This window comes from Oxyura jamaicensis, chromosome 2, assembly GCF_011077185.1.
Source record: "Oxyura jamaicensis isolate SHBP4307 breed ruddy duck chromosome 2, BPBGC_Ojam_1.0, whole genome shotgun sequence".
In the NCBI taxonomy this organism is placed as follows: Eukaryota; Metazoa; Chordata; class Aves; order Anseriformes; family Anatidae; genus Oxyura; species Oxyura jamaicensis.
This window is the reverse complement of record NC_048894.1, coordinates 115,129,093-115,145,073: the sequence shown is the minus strand read 5'-3', so window position 1 is coordinate 115,145,073 and position 15,981 is coordinate 115,129,093. Positions and strand designations below refer to the sequence as shown.

The window sequence follows — 15,981 nt, the reverse complement described above, 5'->3', positions numbered from 1 at the left end:
GATCTCTTCTTCCTAAGCATCTTTTTCAGTGTTGGCAGTATTATGTACGTATTTATGCTTATATGTGCTTCCATAAAACTGTGTGTAAAGCTATACTGCTTGTGCCACAGAAAATGTATTTCACCTAAAAAAACCTGCATTCTGCCAAAAACCTGCAGCAGTAGAATATGCTTGATCCTCTGTAGAATGAATTCGTATTTCAAACCCATGACAGGGTGTAAATTGAATGATTATGGAAACTTTCCTCCACTTCTAGATTGCTAATAAAATAGAGAAAATGAAGAACAAATGAATGTCGTAACGATGTTGAAGAACATTGAAGAGCTTTGATCCATCTATGGATATTCCTATTCTGTTGTCCACAGTATTTTAGCACACAAAACAATCTGCTCCTCTGAGACTTCTGAAATGTCTATATGAAAGGGAGAACCAAGGAGACGAGCAGTTTCACTCAGTTTCAGTCTTGGTTTTACAACCAAGGTCTGAACTTTTTATTATTCAACATAAATCCCCATACAATTCAAAGAACACTGTACACTGCAGCAGAAACATTCTCAGACTTTAGAAATAACTAGAAAAAACTAGCAATATCCACCTTTTATGTCCTCTGGTTTTGAAACTTGTTCATTGCCAGCTTTTTCTGCTTTATGAGAACTTGCATCCTGATTGACTCCTCTAGGCTCTAACACAGACTTTTAATACCACAAACTTCTTCCCCAAAGAACAGCTACACAAGAACAGCAGGACAGCACAAGTACTTGGTTAACACGAAGCTTCTCAAATGACCTCGTGTTACCAAAATGCCACTGGATATGACATGACTCCTTTTCAAATACAAAAGCTAATTAAATGAAAATTAAATATGCAAATTTAATTTGCAAATGTACAGTAACATACCTCAAATCCATTTCAATACATCGCATTAGGAACTTCCACCACCTCCCAAAATCACAGAAACATTCATTATTTTCTAGTAGATTATTTTTGTTTTCATCTTTTGACTGTCTTCACATGGGACAACCGTAAGCCAGAAGCACCCTAACCTAGTATGAGACCTAATTCCAGCAGTCAGTCTATCTTCACTGGAGTTAGTCTCCATAAAAGAGCTTCAAAAGAATGAGTTAATATCTCTGTATATAGATTTCTCAGATAGCGTGGAGCCAGCTAATATCTCTTTCCTCCTGCAAGGAAAGGAGAGGAGAGGAGTAATTTGTCTGGCCATTCTATCACTCTAGCTCTAGAGGATTAACAGAAGACTAACTGCATTGCTTTGGAAAGAAGCTGCTGATCCAGAGTGCCTCAGGTTAGCTTAGAACCAGTAAAACAACACTCAGCAGCTAAATAAAGAGAGGGCGAGAATCTCATACCCAAAATAAATCTGATTACACTACCAAGAAAAATAGTAATTTTAAGTGAAAAAACACATTTCCATAATAATAAGACTTACCATTTCAGGGTCTTGACTTTGTCCAGGAACTTTTACAGGCACTACTGGAGGCCATAAGCTGTCAATCAGACTAAAAAGTCCTAATGCCCTTCAGAAAGACAAATAAAATCAGGTTTAGAATGCTTCTCCCTGTTATATGCTACATTAAAAAGATTCATTAAGAAATATAATTTATACCATTGCATGATTATGAAAACAATTTTAAATCATATTTGCTTTCTAGAAGCTGGTTTTGATTTGGTCTAATTAAATCTCCATCTTTTCTGCTGCAGGGTGGAGAGGGAGGGAAGGGATGCATCACATTCAGCGACAAGCAAGTCATATTTAATGCTTTGCCATGAACGGTCTGCTACATGATAAAATCCAGGAGAACTTGGGTAAATGCTAGCTTGGGAAGGACACGGACAACTTCTTTAAAAAATAGCTTTTAACTATTTTAACTGATAGATTGACAAAATGTTTTCTTTCTAACATTTTTAGTTCTTGCTTTTCTCGAACTGCTGATTGCCACTGCTATCAGGAAAGTTAGAAATTATCAGATATGAACAGAGAAACAGGCAAGATTTTTTTTTATCTGAAATACACCCAGGTCTTGGAGTACCAATGGGCAGAGAACCGTCTCCTTACACAGCTGCTCACTTAGTTATGATTTTTATTTGTTTCTTTTTAAAGTTTCCCACCTTCAATTTAGCAACAAACATAAAATTAACAGCACAGCATATTAAGGTAAACTGCTGCAAACTCTTCAGCTTTAGCACGCCAAGCTGTAATTTGCAGCAGTTCGGTGTCTGCCTTGTCAGTTGATGTGTCATCACACAGTAAAAGCAGAAACATCTATGGGAGAGGCCAAGAAAATAGCTGAGGGAGGGGAAATAGCCACAGATAACCAACTTGAAGAGGTGTGCATTTCTGAGTTAAAGCTCTCAGTTATCTTGTCCTAGTTCTCTGTGCGTGTTCTGCATAGGCAAAGCACAAAGATCTGGATTTTAACCCCACGTTGCCTCCGAGAATGAATTGCCTGTCCTTCCAATTATGAAAGCCACTACTTCTGAAACAGTTCTAAACTGTTTTAGCAAGTCCAACACTTGCTAAAGCTAATCTTAGCCTCTAAACAAAAATGCCTAGAAGAAATAAAAGGCATACTTGTACTGGTCTGAAGCATGTTGCAATATGCTGCTTCTCTTCAAGGAGTCAGGGAAGATCTCCTTTAAAGTTCTGCTTTTATCTCACTTCTGCTTAAATTTATCTATTTCTGTATTTCCCTTGTTCTTCTTTTGATCCTTAAGTGCTTATACCTTGGGTATCTATAGGCAGTGAGCTTCTTTCCACATCGATGCCTATGGACCAGCACTGTAAGAAGTTTTATGAAGGTAAATCTCTGAGACTGAGTGGATATCCAGTCCACAAGACTGGACCTTGTGGAATAAAGCTTTTGATTCAAGATTCGGGTAACAAACAGTCAGATTAAAAAGACGATGTTGCTATCTGTAGTTGTGCTCCCCACGCGAACGAACAGACCAGAAATATAAATGTGCTGCCCTTGTACAAAAGCGGACTTCCTGACTTAGATGGCACTGCTGGCTGAAGGTTTGTGTCTTGTTTTTAACAGAACATTACAACATGCAAAGCAACACTTCTTCGGTGTTAAAGAGATTTTAGATGAAAATGACCACTTCTTGACCCTGTGATGTGGCGACATTTTCTGTCTTGTATCACACAGATATCTTCTCTACACTTGCAGGAGGGCCAATGCTCAGCGAAGCAAACTGGTCTTGTTCACTGGGACACGAAGAAGGAGAGTTACAAAAACAGAGAGTTGCCTTCTGTACGACTAAGGCAGCTACACAGGTGGCATTCCTCACACAACACTAAGCAGAAGGGCGAGGGCAGAATACATTGATTAACATACCACAAACTGTTTGTGTTTGTGTCTGTGTACTCAGAGATCATGTATTTATCATTATCAACTTATGGCAAAGAAGCTATGTTGTTGCAGTTGAGATATAATTACATCGCTGCACAGACCTTACATTGATCTCTCAGCGATTTTTAAGTTTGCACGAGGGGCATGAAGTTGTCTTTTAATGTCCAGCTCTCTTCTAGCTTGCAACCCCGTATCAGAATACCTACAACACATGGTACATTGTCTTCAATTACTTGTGTCCTTTTGGAGAAGCTCAGCAATTGCTTGAACTGGGAGCACTTAATTATTACTAAATTACAGCATTTGTTTACAAACAGGCAGACGAGCAGCGCCTCCCAGAAGAGTGTCTCCTGCACATCTTGGACTCATCCTTTTCTTTGACTCCAGTCAGGCAAACCACAAGGACATTTGCCACCCAAGGAATCTCCAAGTTCCCAATCACATTGTGTGGGGACGTGGGGATCCTCCTCTGTGGACAGGGAAGTCCTGGAGCTGTCACTGATGTGCCAGGGGGTATATCAGACAATTTGCCCCCTGAGAAGCTCCCCCCTTGCTCCACCTCACAGGCCTCCAGGAAAGTTAACTCTTTACATTTATGGACTTTGACTTAACAGAAGGGAGAGTGAGGGGGGCAACCACAGCAGAGAAATGGCAAGACATTGTGTCCTCCTCTGCAGAAAATCATTATCCTCTCAGAAAGAATAAAATCCATTCTCTTTATTAGCCATGCAACACTCAAATCCCACTTCAATCTGACTTGAACAATGGGCGTATTTTATGCAGTATGTGTATCCTTCTTCAGCTACAGAGTCAGGACAAGCCATGAACAGCTGGCTCTGTGCTTCAGTGAAGGGACTTGGTTAGCCCCGACGTGCACAAAGAGCCTTTCTCGTTACAGAAGACAAAATAAAAACTTAATGATTTAGCTCTGTGAGAGTAATTACTAGGCACTATTTTGAAAAATATATATAAAATCATTTTGATGACAAAAGGACAGACTTCTAAAAAAAGGAAAAGTACAGTAAGGCACGAAAAGAACCAGGGATAAAAAAAAAATAACCATTAAAATACTGAGGTATTTTAATTAATAACATTTTTATTACTTAACAGACAAGGACTCCACTGTAATATTCTATAACCTTCTATTGAAAAAAAAAAAAAAAGACTGAATTCATCCCAGGAGAAGGACAGAATTCACCTATCAGTTTCTAAATAACAGATTCAGCTTGCTAATTCCATGCCAAACCAAAATCTATGTTTGGTTAAAAAAATAAAATTGACCCATATTAAACATGTTTCCATCCACTGTTTATCACCAACATAGCAAGACCACCAGTAACTTTAATAAAGTTTTATAGTATTGACTTTTGTAGAAGTATGAACTTTGGACAGACATTCCTCTATATACAGGTATCCCTCTCTTCATAAATCCACATCTTCAGGCTTTGCTTGTATACAATGATACTGCTATACACAGAGACATATGCATGTATACATCACATGCAAAACAATTATTCTTAGTATCCTTGATTTTTTTTTATTATCTGATACGCTTAAAGGGCATTCCTCTCAATTTAGACTTTGCTTGCTGAACTGTGGAATGTCTTTTCTGCATATCCACAAATGCAAACTGCCTGCTACGTACCCAGACATCAATCAGAAAATTCAAAAGATTTCACACTGCTAAATAGGATAAATGTATGCCTGAGGAAATGCAAAATCTACTTGCAGCATGTGCAGAAATTAATCTTGACCTATTAACAAATCATCTTAAACTACCTGGTAGAAAAATCACTGAAAGACAGTGACTGATACTAATAAAATAGCAATTATTTTTCCCTCCCAACACTTTTTGCCATAGCTGATAACTGTGCTGCCCTGTGCAAAAGTTGCTTTCATTTGCTCATCAAGCCACCTTCCTTAGTTCCACAGCTCAGCAGGAGACAGAAGTCACCTTCTAACTTTTCTGGCTTGTTTTGCCCTTCACTGAATAGTCAGATGGCATACATTCATATATGCACACAAGCAGGCACATCTGCTCTCTGAGTTTCGATAAAAAAATACAAATTAAAGAGCAAAGTCCTTGCAATTTTATTTAGAGACACAGTAAAGAGATAAACCAGAACCTAAAGTCTCAGTACACCTACTCTGATCCTGTGGACATTTCATCCTTTTCATACTACAAGCTATACTACAAAAATCAAGCAACTTCAAGCTTTGAATTTTTCAAAGCAGCATTTCACTAGTTAGTTTTGGCTCCTGAAGGTATACTAGGCATTTATAATGTAAAACAATACTCTGATCTGACAAGTGACTTCACAATTCAGTGAGAAGATTTTGTTTGTTCTCTCACAAGCATGAAGTTTCATCTACAGTTCTGGTCCAGGAGCTGTGTGTGTGACACGCCTGACTCAACTTTTTAACAGAATAGCTATGCTGCTATGATTTTTTATCACAGTTTGGGGGATTTTTCCATATTAATAACCATACCACTGGTTAGGGGGAAAACGACAGAGAGAATATCAGAAATATCAAATAAAGTTTAAGAAGGAAAACAATGTCTGTAGCTAGGAAAGAAAAAAGGCTGAGTAAGGTTTGTAGTGGGGGAGCAGAAGGAAGACTAGGATTCTCCTCCAGCGTCCTCCACTGCTTTGCTCCAGGTTCTCAAGACTTAGCACTTCTCTGCTTCCTCCTCTCCTACTCTTCCAATTTTAGTCTAAACCCAGAGAGTTTTCTTTGACAGTTTCGGGTAAGTATTGTGGCAGTCTCAATATTAAGAACTCAAAAATAAAGCAATTCCTAGCTCTCTATAAATTATCTCTTTGCTCAACACTAGAAAGAAATTCAGTAATAAGTGCCTACACTGCAGAAGCCTGAACTATCAGAAGACAAGCAATCCAAATACAAAGCCAGTGCTGTAGGCTACCTCTATGTCTCATTTACCTATTAAGATGTTGCAGCACACAAGCTACGCAACGCTGTATTTTCTCAGAATTGAGTAATACAAGCATCAAAAACATAAAGAAAAAATCTGAGCCTATTAAAACGCCATCTCAGTCAAAATACTGAGGCTTTTTATATATATGAAATTATTTTGTTGAAAAAAATATTTACATACTTTAATAACTCTGTCTTCTTTATTAAATTAGAACTTACTCATGCTCCATTAAAACACTAAAACTCTAATATAAAAGTAGTTTTGACACAATAAGCCCGCTTCATTCTACAGTGCTGGTTCCCAAACAGGCTCAGATAGAAGCACTGCAGATCTAGGCAGCAGTCAGTGCTTGTTAAAGAGAAGAAACTGAAGAAAAACAAACAAACAAACAAACAAACAAACCTTAATTTCTGATACAAAAACAGTCCTTAAAAGCAATTTAGAAATGCATATAAATATTCAAAACTTTAATGTAATTACTTAAATTATGCTTTAAATGGAACTCAACTTTTAACCACGCTACAATGACTGAAGTGTTTCAGGACCTCAAAACCTCAGAGATGTGGGTGGCTCTTTTAGAGGGCAGTCTTTTTGGAGGAGGGAAAATGAAAGGAAGGAAGTTATGATATCCTTGCTCTGTAGAGAAGTCTTACTATTACATTTCCTGTCAACGTCCAGCAGCTGAAATGCCTTCCTTTATAGCAGTTAGCAGTGGTCCTCTCTTTTCTGAGTGTAAAGCAAAATAGAAGAGAAAGTATACCAGTAAAGAATAGAGGAAAAAGGTGATTGACACAGGCCAGAGAACTATGGGACTGAAATTAAAATAAATAAATCAATAAAATAGTGGGGCAAAAAAGGGAAGAGAACTCTCAAGCTAAATAGTGACCAGTACTACAGATTGGGACCAACACAGGAAGATTTCACATCCCAGTGCTTAACATTATAAACTTTAAAATGACAATAGAAACCAACATTACTTGAAAGCACAGAAATTTTACAGTGGAAGATAATACTGGTGGTTGACCTCAATACTCAGGGTCTACTTAGTTTAGAGGGGAACAGCAAATATTAGAGCAAAATTTATGGAACCTGCCATGAATTAATGGTGGAGTCATGTGCCAAAGTGTAGGAGTTGATGTATCCTTCAAAGTATTTTACCCTATCCAATGTAAGTGTGGATTTTAGACTTTCTATGCAACAGTCAGATCTTTTAATCTTTTTTTGAAATTCATTACGCTTTTTTTTTTTAACTTAGGGACAAATTTGGTGCTGATACTCTGTGTTAATTACATATTAAAGCATTTCCCCCTCTACCCTTCCATTTTTAAATTGGTGTAAATTCTTCTGTTCTGCTGAATAGAAACCCTTCATCTTTCTACCTTGAAAGAAGCCTTTTCATCTACCTCTATCAGTAAAACAACTCAGTGCTTGGCAGATCAGATGAAAAGACACAAATTATCAAAACACAGATTATTATTTTGTGTGGAACACCGGTCAGGGGTAATAATAGAAAACTAATATTTTGGTCGATAAAGACAAATATCTAACTACAAAGTTTATCCCAGCTCATTGCAATTAGTTTCTGGTAGGAAGCAGCACACTATGACAATTTATAGGTTATTCCAGAGACATTTTAGTGAGTGCTCAGTCCCTGCATCTAATTGCACCCATTTAGTTACTGGTTATACTGGACATCCTTAAATAACTGGGTACTATAATAGGAAGGTTACATATTTTTGTACTGCACACTGATTTTTAACCAATATTTCTGTTTCTAGCAGTACACCATAGAAATCTCACTTCCTCTTTCTCAAGGGGCTAAATTTATAAGACTGACATATGAGGCAGTGAGAGGACAAGAGAGAGAACATACACACCCCTAAGGATCAAACGTTACCAGTGGTAGATCAGTGAACTTTTATCAATCTTCTCTCTTTACACTGGCACGACTCCCTGTTCTGCTGACACTAGGGTGCAGGTCAAGGAACAGTCGTACAGGGGACAAGTATGAGTGAGAGGGTGAAGAGAAAAGGTGTCAGGAGACAGACACTGAGCAGCATATGTGCTGTTAGCTCAGCTGCAACAGTACTGATACCCACCTTATTCAATAGCCTCAAAACAGACTGGAAGAACTGCAGTAAATAAGAGGCTGAACAAACCATTGCTACTTCACCATGACTCATCCACGTTCATCTGTCTTACGGGATTGCCAGAAACTGGACTGCAAAGGGGAACACCACTTCCTCTATGTATACCAAGGGCTAGATTTCTTGCAGCAATGGCTTGGGGGAGTGTGTTTTATGTGTGGCTTGGGACTTGTTCTGAAAACCATTTAAATCAATGAAAGACGTCCAAATGACCTCATGACCCTTTAGAGCTGATCTCCCTGGTATTTGTTAAAGCGTCTGGGGATTCAGCATTGACAGTGTTTCTTTCGATGTAAGATTACTCTAATTCCTATTTTTCACAGGGTCATTCTTGGTCAAAACAAGACGTGGTTGTATAAGTTCATATCCCACTTTTCTTTTGGATCACTAACGTTTTTGTGTTGGGAGAAGAAAAGGGTTTGGTTCTTCTCTCTTATCTTACAGTATGGGTCAATTCCAAAAATCAAGTCAGGTTTACAGCCAGGCTGTTGCCTGGACACAAAATACCATTTATAATAGATTTTCGGTTCTTGAAATGTAACTTCAGCTTACAATAGGGATCTTAAAATTGCATTTGCTGGAATGATGTTAAATGGTACTTTAAATTAAATACTTCATGATGAGGATGGATGATGGCCTGGAATTTTTTTTGAACAGTAACAGTTCTCCGTTGATACAAAAAGTTCAAGAACCTCTTGTACCTGATAAATTAAAATGTCCTATCTCACAGAGGAACTGAGGAAGCACTCTGTCTCTGTAAGAGAGATTACAGTCCATGTGACTGTGGGACAACATGCACATATGGGATCTTATTAGCCATTGTTGGCTTTCTCCAGATCATGTGCTTCAAGGCAGAGAAAAAGTCATGATATTTCCCTCATATTTCCTGTATTTTATTCCCTTTTATCCATTTTAAAAGCCACTGTCAGGCTCCAGGAAACAAACAGTTTAAGAGCCATCTCCTTCCAAAACGTAATTGGTGTTCTGGAAAAAAAAAAAAAAAAGGCAGCAGTCTTTCTTGCAGAGCAGACCGCATAGTTCTTCTTCAGTCACGTGCTGCAAGCCAAGGTTGGGCACTCACAGGCATATCCTATCATGTGCTCGGATATACCACTGGCTCTGGAAACCCATTTATCCAGTGGCAATAAGTTCTACTGCCTAATTATGCCCTGTGTGAATAAGCACTCCCTTAAATTCATTTCAGCTATGGCTTTACTGTGGTTTCCATCACACCTAGAATGACACAAAACGTGTCCTGACACTTAAAAGTAATAACAAGTTATAAAGCAGAACTTAGGCTGGAACAATTAGGAAAGAAATAAATCCCTAAACAATTCCCTCACCCACCCATCTCATACATTGAAATCACGTTTTAACCACTGCACTGTCCCTGAAGCTACGCTAGCCATTTTCTTTTAATGTTTCCTAGCAGGGTTACCACCAGCACAGCTCCAGCTGAGCCACCAGCATTTTCAGCAGTGTGTCTTCTAATCGGCCTCAGAATAGCCAGAAGTAAGTTACTGCTGCTTTGAAACAGAATTTACATTACAAAAAGTCTGTCTCTTATTAGCTAGGCCAAGTACTGGAAGCACCAGCAGCCAGTTGTAAAACTTCATTTGTATCCAGAATTCCAAAGCCATTATTTAATTTGTTTGGAAAAAATGTAACTTGAAAAAAAAGCCAACAAAATAATTAAATAAGAAGACGTGTTTGTTATTAAAGATCCATAAAAATGCAAGTAGGCTTGAAATCCAAATGATCTGAAAATTAACACTGCAAGTACATAAAAAGAAAAGCATACTGAATAGGGATGGATGGAAAACAATTCCATTTTGCTAAACATTTCAAGGCTTTGAAATTTGTTTTTGTTCCAATGTGAAACAAAACTGAGACTTTCTGAAAGTTTTCATGAAATGAGAATGAGAGAGTATTCACTCCCTCTGGATCTGAAAAAATCTTCCAACAAAACTGTCTCCAAAATAGATAATGTTTCTGTGAAACATTCTGGTTTTGATGAAACAGCATTTTTCAACAGGAAAAAAGTGTCAGCAGAAATATCACAGCCATTCTAATAGCAGAGGCTTATCTAGATAGGATGTTTGTACCAGAATAATTATGCTGAGAATTAAATCAATCTAATTATATTTACATAGCTCTCCATGTGGATACCATATCACTTTCCATAGAGAGATACTCTGTAAGATAATTATCTATTTAAAGTTTTTTTTTTTCTTGATTAAAAATACTTTATTTCATTTAAAGAACGTAAAAGGAATCACAGAATAAACAAAATTAGAGAGGTACTATATGTCAATTTGTTAATTACTTGAAGGGATTTTTCTTTAAGACTGTGAAAAATCTTACTCCAAAATAAGAATGTTTTTATGGTTTGGTAGGTGGTTTGCTTGTTTTTTTTCTTTTTTCTTTTTTTTTTTTTTTTGGTGAGGGAGGAGTGCGGGAGCAGGAGGGTATGTTTAAAGAAACTTAAACTGTTTTTCCAAAACCATACAAGCCTAACTGAATTAAGCTCTCATATACCAAGGAAAATTCTTTGCTTGAAACTTCAACCCAGCCTAGACAGAACTGTAGAAAAACATACTATAATAAACAGCTCTACAATGAAAAGGAGGTGAATTAATGTTTTAAGTCTTTGAATCTCCAGAAGAGAAAGAAAACATTCGTATTTTATGAAACATTGTATAAAGCAATTCTAATTTTCTCTGCTAAGTGTGCATTTGTGTGCCAGTTTATTTATGCTGATTTGGGAGTATGGTTGGCTCAAGTACTATAGGATCTAACTGATACCTACCTGATGTCATGAAAATGGCAATGAAGACATTTAATTGAACAAAGCCTGATTCAATTGTTCCAAAGAATATTGTCCACATAAATAAATAAAATTGCAGATCACCTCTGCCTGCCACAGCACTCAACACATTCTTCCATGAACCGTTCTCACCTTCCTCTTGTGGTTCTCTGTGAAATTTTCATTCCAGCTAAACAGCAGAATTTTCCTTCCCACCTCCTGCAATACTGTTCAACGTCCTCTGCAGAACTGAGGGATTGCAGCTGTACTTCACTGAACATGCCATAGGCATCCTGGACAAGGAGGCATAACCTGCAAAACATTCCTCTGTTACTCATTTGTTCCTGTTTGTAAAAAAAAATATTTAGCAAATTTCTGAAAATTACATGACCAGAGACTGAACAGGACTTATCCTCTACAATACCTAGAGAATTCCCACCAAATAATGAATACCAGTATGAGTACACAAAACCAACATCAGCAAAGGTTTTCTGATGTATATTTGCAGGAGGTAACAGGGCCATGAAACAGAAGCCTGACTGAAAATGAGAATAAGGCTTAGGTAAACGAACTGCTAAGCGATATATGCTTTGTGTACCTATAAAGAAAAAAAGACAAGTTTTTGCCTAACTTGAGGTGGATTTTGCAGTGCAGCCTGAACAATGATGCAAACATATATGAGCATGTATATAAATATAAAAAAATCTGCTTAGAAGTGAACAATATTTCACAAGTAATAATCACAAACACTGGAACTGGTAAACCAAGCATTACACTTTTTCTGACTTTAAAAGAGTCCTGAACATTCAAGAAAGTAAAATGTAGATTTTTTCTTTAAAGAAAAAAAATATGGAACTACAGATTAGTAAATTCAATGTAGGGTATGAAGAAGCCCAGAGGGAATGTTTTAAGGAGGTAATTTAAAAAACTGCTAAACAAACAATTTGATTAAAGTAATCTATGAAACCAGGGCTGGGAAATATTGCCTAACCAACTTGCTGGCATTTCGAGCAGATATTACCGTCATAGCAGATAAGGCAAAAACCAGTGGATGTCATACATTTAGATAGTCAAAAATGCATTTCACAAGATTGTGCACCTGAGATGAGGAGCAACGATAGCATGAGTCATGGAGAGGAAGGAGGCTGCTGTCTACAAGATTGGTTTAATTGCCCCAAAAAGAGACAGTTAAGCATGGAAACTTTTCAAAAGGCAACAAGAAATAGCTTTGAGGTAGCACACACATCTTTGTTTGTAATAAAACTGAGGGTCATACTAGGCAGCAGAATTCCTGGGCAATGTGCTCTGGGTGACCTTGCTTGAGTGGGGGGTTGGACAAGATGACCTCCAGAGGGCCCTTCCAACCTCAACCTATCTGTGTTTCTGTGATTCGGTTTATTTTAAAAGTTCATGCCAAAACTACCTTCCCCAGAGCAGTACCATTGTTCACAGCAAGCCAACTCCAACTGCTTTTGAAGCACACCATGTAATGTATTATATGCATCCTGAAAGCATCCAACAGTAGTCATTACATCTTAAAAAAAAAAAAAAAAAAAAAAAAGAAAAGAAAGAGCACCTACATATCTCTGGAAGAAATCCATGGATAAGCAGGGAGGCTTATGCACAAGGAAGACCATCAATCAGTTTCCTTGTTCATTAAGAACTGTCTAACTTTGCCTTAAACCCTTGAGAGGGCTGTACACTACACAGGATGCAACTCTGGAGACTTTCAGACATCAGCAGATGTTCAAGCACCAGCTGAGAGTCCTCACTTTTCCAATTCAAGTGCTGGTTTTGAGGAGCAGGGTGTGGTGTGACTGAACACAAATGAAGTCCCTGTATTTTCCCTGCATCTCTAGCTACAGGAGATGCATGCAACAGGGTTTTACCAGGCAAAGAAAGATTAGGTGCAATTCCTCCACAGCCTGTCAGTGTTAAGAAGTCCTTCACAGCCATGAAACGCTGCCTCTACCCTGAGCAATGATGAACAGGATGAAAACAAGCGCTGCTGTGGGCTGTAAGGATACATACCCCGATCTGTGGGATGAGTGATGTTCCCAGCCTAGAAAGTGGGACCAGCCTAACAACACAAACCTGTATCTTTAACAGCTCTATCCCTAGTTTTATTTTCTCTGTAAAACAAGAAGCGAGATATGCCTTGTGGATCGGTATCACAAGATCATCTCCAGCTCATCACAACAAAAACTGTTGTGCTACGGACATGACAGCCCAGAAGCAGAATAACTGTGGTTGCCTGCCATGTTAGGACCATGCAACCACTCAAAAACTCTGTCAAGTTTTAACTGATTGGACTGAAACTTCTCTTGTTCTTGTTTTGTTTGGAAAAACAAAGCTAACACACTCTGGAACTTTTCTGAAATCAGATTGAGGAGAACAGGAAAAAAAAAGCAAATTGTTTAGTTTATGTTAACAAAACATTCAGTGACGGTTATTTGTGAAAAATTAGGCTTTCATATCTTGAAGCAAGTAAGGGCCAACTGAGTTATTGTCTCCGATCCGATCAGTTCAGCAGTCTTAACTGATCACTGGAATTTCTCATGTCTTTAGTGAGACATAACCGAACGCAAGGAAGTCTCAGACTAGCTGGCACCAGGCTCATATTAACTCCTCTGGGACATGTTAAATGCCCAAGTAAAATTAACTTGGTTGGTGCTGAATATATCGGTTGTTGAATGTGCATTTCCCCAGTCCTTTCAAGCCAAGCAAGGAGATGGCTGCTCTCAGACATGGAAACCCCAACCTCCCAGGTCCCAGGCTGCTTATTTCTTTACCTTCATGGTGACAGCTTAAACGGCCAGGACAGGAAATGGATCTGACAGAAACAAATACTGTAGTCTAATAATAACCATCATCAGATCAGGTCCCTGAAAATGAACTCTCTGAAATTAAACTCCAAGTTGCATGGAGCACTACTTATAGTTAAGGATGCATTTTCCAGGTAGGATTAGGAGGCTAAAGCTCCCTCTCCAGCTGTCTACTGTATGCAGCACAAAACATCACAGTTCATATGACGGGGAACGGTCATCAGATGACCAAGCTCGATAAATGGTAGAGGAAGAACTGTGTAACTCAAGGCGTGTAGCACTAATGTGCCCATTCATCCTAGTAACATGTCCATGATTATCAGCATCATGAAGAAACATGGAGCTGCAGATCACCTGGCACCAGACTCCAAAGAAATATACTCTGTTAAGACCACAAGGAGCAGACATCCAATATACTACTACACTCATTCTAGCAGTATCCAAAAGGTAGTCATGATTTCTCTACAGGATGCATTTAAAGTGAAACGAATATATTCACTCAGTTGGAAGACAAGCTCACAAATAGCCTTCAGATGCCTGATTTTTAGTCTAAAACGTAAGGAACATCCCAAACTAACTCTACAAATGGAACTTCACACACAAACACTCACTGCTTCAGCACTCTTTACAAAATGGCACAAACGAAATAATGACAAAGCCTTGAAATATTCTCAATATCATTTGATGCATCTCACACTGATTAACTAGCTAATGCTACAGGTACTTAAATGAGTGACAACTGTTTTTCCTGCCTAATGACTACAGTGAAATCCCACAACAGATTCAGCGAAGCCTTTGGAGAACCATTCGCACAACTTTTGAAACTGGTTCTGTTCTAATGGATTTTACCCACACTGTTAGCATCACTGCCAACGGTGCGTATGCAGTCCAGCTGCTTTCCAAGGCTGGTGATTCATGGCTTTGACTTCCTCACTGGCACTGGCTTTTTCCTTGCTTTCACTTTATTCCTAGAACAGTGAATTTGTATTATTTTCTCACGTGTTGCTCCCATATTGAAGCAAATGTTCTTGCAAATTAAGTTTCAGCAGCAAGTCTCACTGTGATTAAAGAAATAGTTTGTTCCATGTTTTTTGATCCCTTTGAAGCTCACTACCAGGATGAAAACACGCATCTAACTTATGGGACAAGTCGGGGGAATTCAGCATTGTACTGAACTGTTAGAAAAAAAGGAGAACACTGACATTTTTTATCAGTGGTGCTCAGGCAGGGAGGAAATTAGGACCATCTTTATTTCTGGGACAATAGGATGCAACCCTGCATAAGATGTGAATTTAAAATATAGTTTTGAAAACAGAAATTTCTTGTGCAAAAGAGCAGAGAATTCATTCCAGGAGCAAGGGGTGGCAGGAAAAGCAGTAGAGGAGTGAATGCAGGAGATGCAGACTAAGGAAAAGGTGAAGTATGACTCATTGGTAGTAACAAAGGGGGCGAAGATAGAGAATGATAATAAAGTGAAGCAGAGATCAGCCTTTTTTTTTTTTTTTTTTTAAGTAATGACACAGTAAGTCTCATGCAAAAGCTTGGGAAAATTTTGTTAATTTGCTAATAGCCAGGAGCAAGGATGGGGGATGGGGGAAGATGAGACTGATTACTCTGCATTATTTCTATGACTGTGCTGATATTTAGGACAAAATGTCTCCCAATAGAAATCTGGAGAGGATTACAGGATTACCCTGCCATGCCCTACTTCCAGTTAGTCACTCTTTATGGGTGAAGAATAAAACTTTTTTTTTTTTTTTTTTTTTTTTTAACTTTTATTACACATGAAAAATCGTAACTTTCCACACTGCTGCCTTGTATCAGGCAGGTGACTTTCGGTCAGAGTGACTTTCGGTCAGAGTGACAAAAATCTTCAGCTCAGGTCTCTTCCAGA

General features: G+C 38.3%; 1 protein-coding gene across 4 annotated transcripts in view; it reads right to left on the bottom strand.

The window, feature by feature from the left end:
* Positions 1-15,981, bottom strand: part of SPIDR (scaffold protein involved in DNA repair) — a 199,909-nt gene that overhangs the window by 15,980 nt on the left and 167,948 nt on the right. For 3 of the 4 annotated variants that reach the window (XR_004748724.1, XM_035319390.1, XM_035319391.1), the window contains exons 11-12: positions 11,416-11,574; positions 1,448-1,535 (exon numbers count right to left, since the gene is read on the bottom strand). Coding sequence is in view for 3 of the 4 variants with exons in the window: in XM_035319390.1 (XP_035175281.1) it covers positions 1,448-1,535; positions 11,416-11,574 (247 nt within the window). In the remaining variant the exon portion in view is untranslated. The remainder of the gene's footprint in view (positions 1-1,447; positions 1,536-11,415; positions 11,575-15,981) is intronic. The other variant, XM_035319392.1, reaches the window with a different exon arrangement.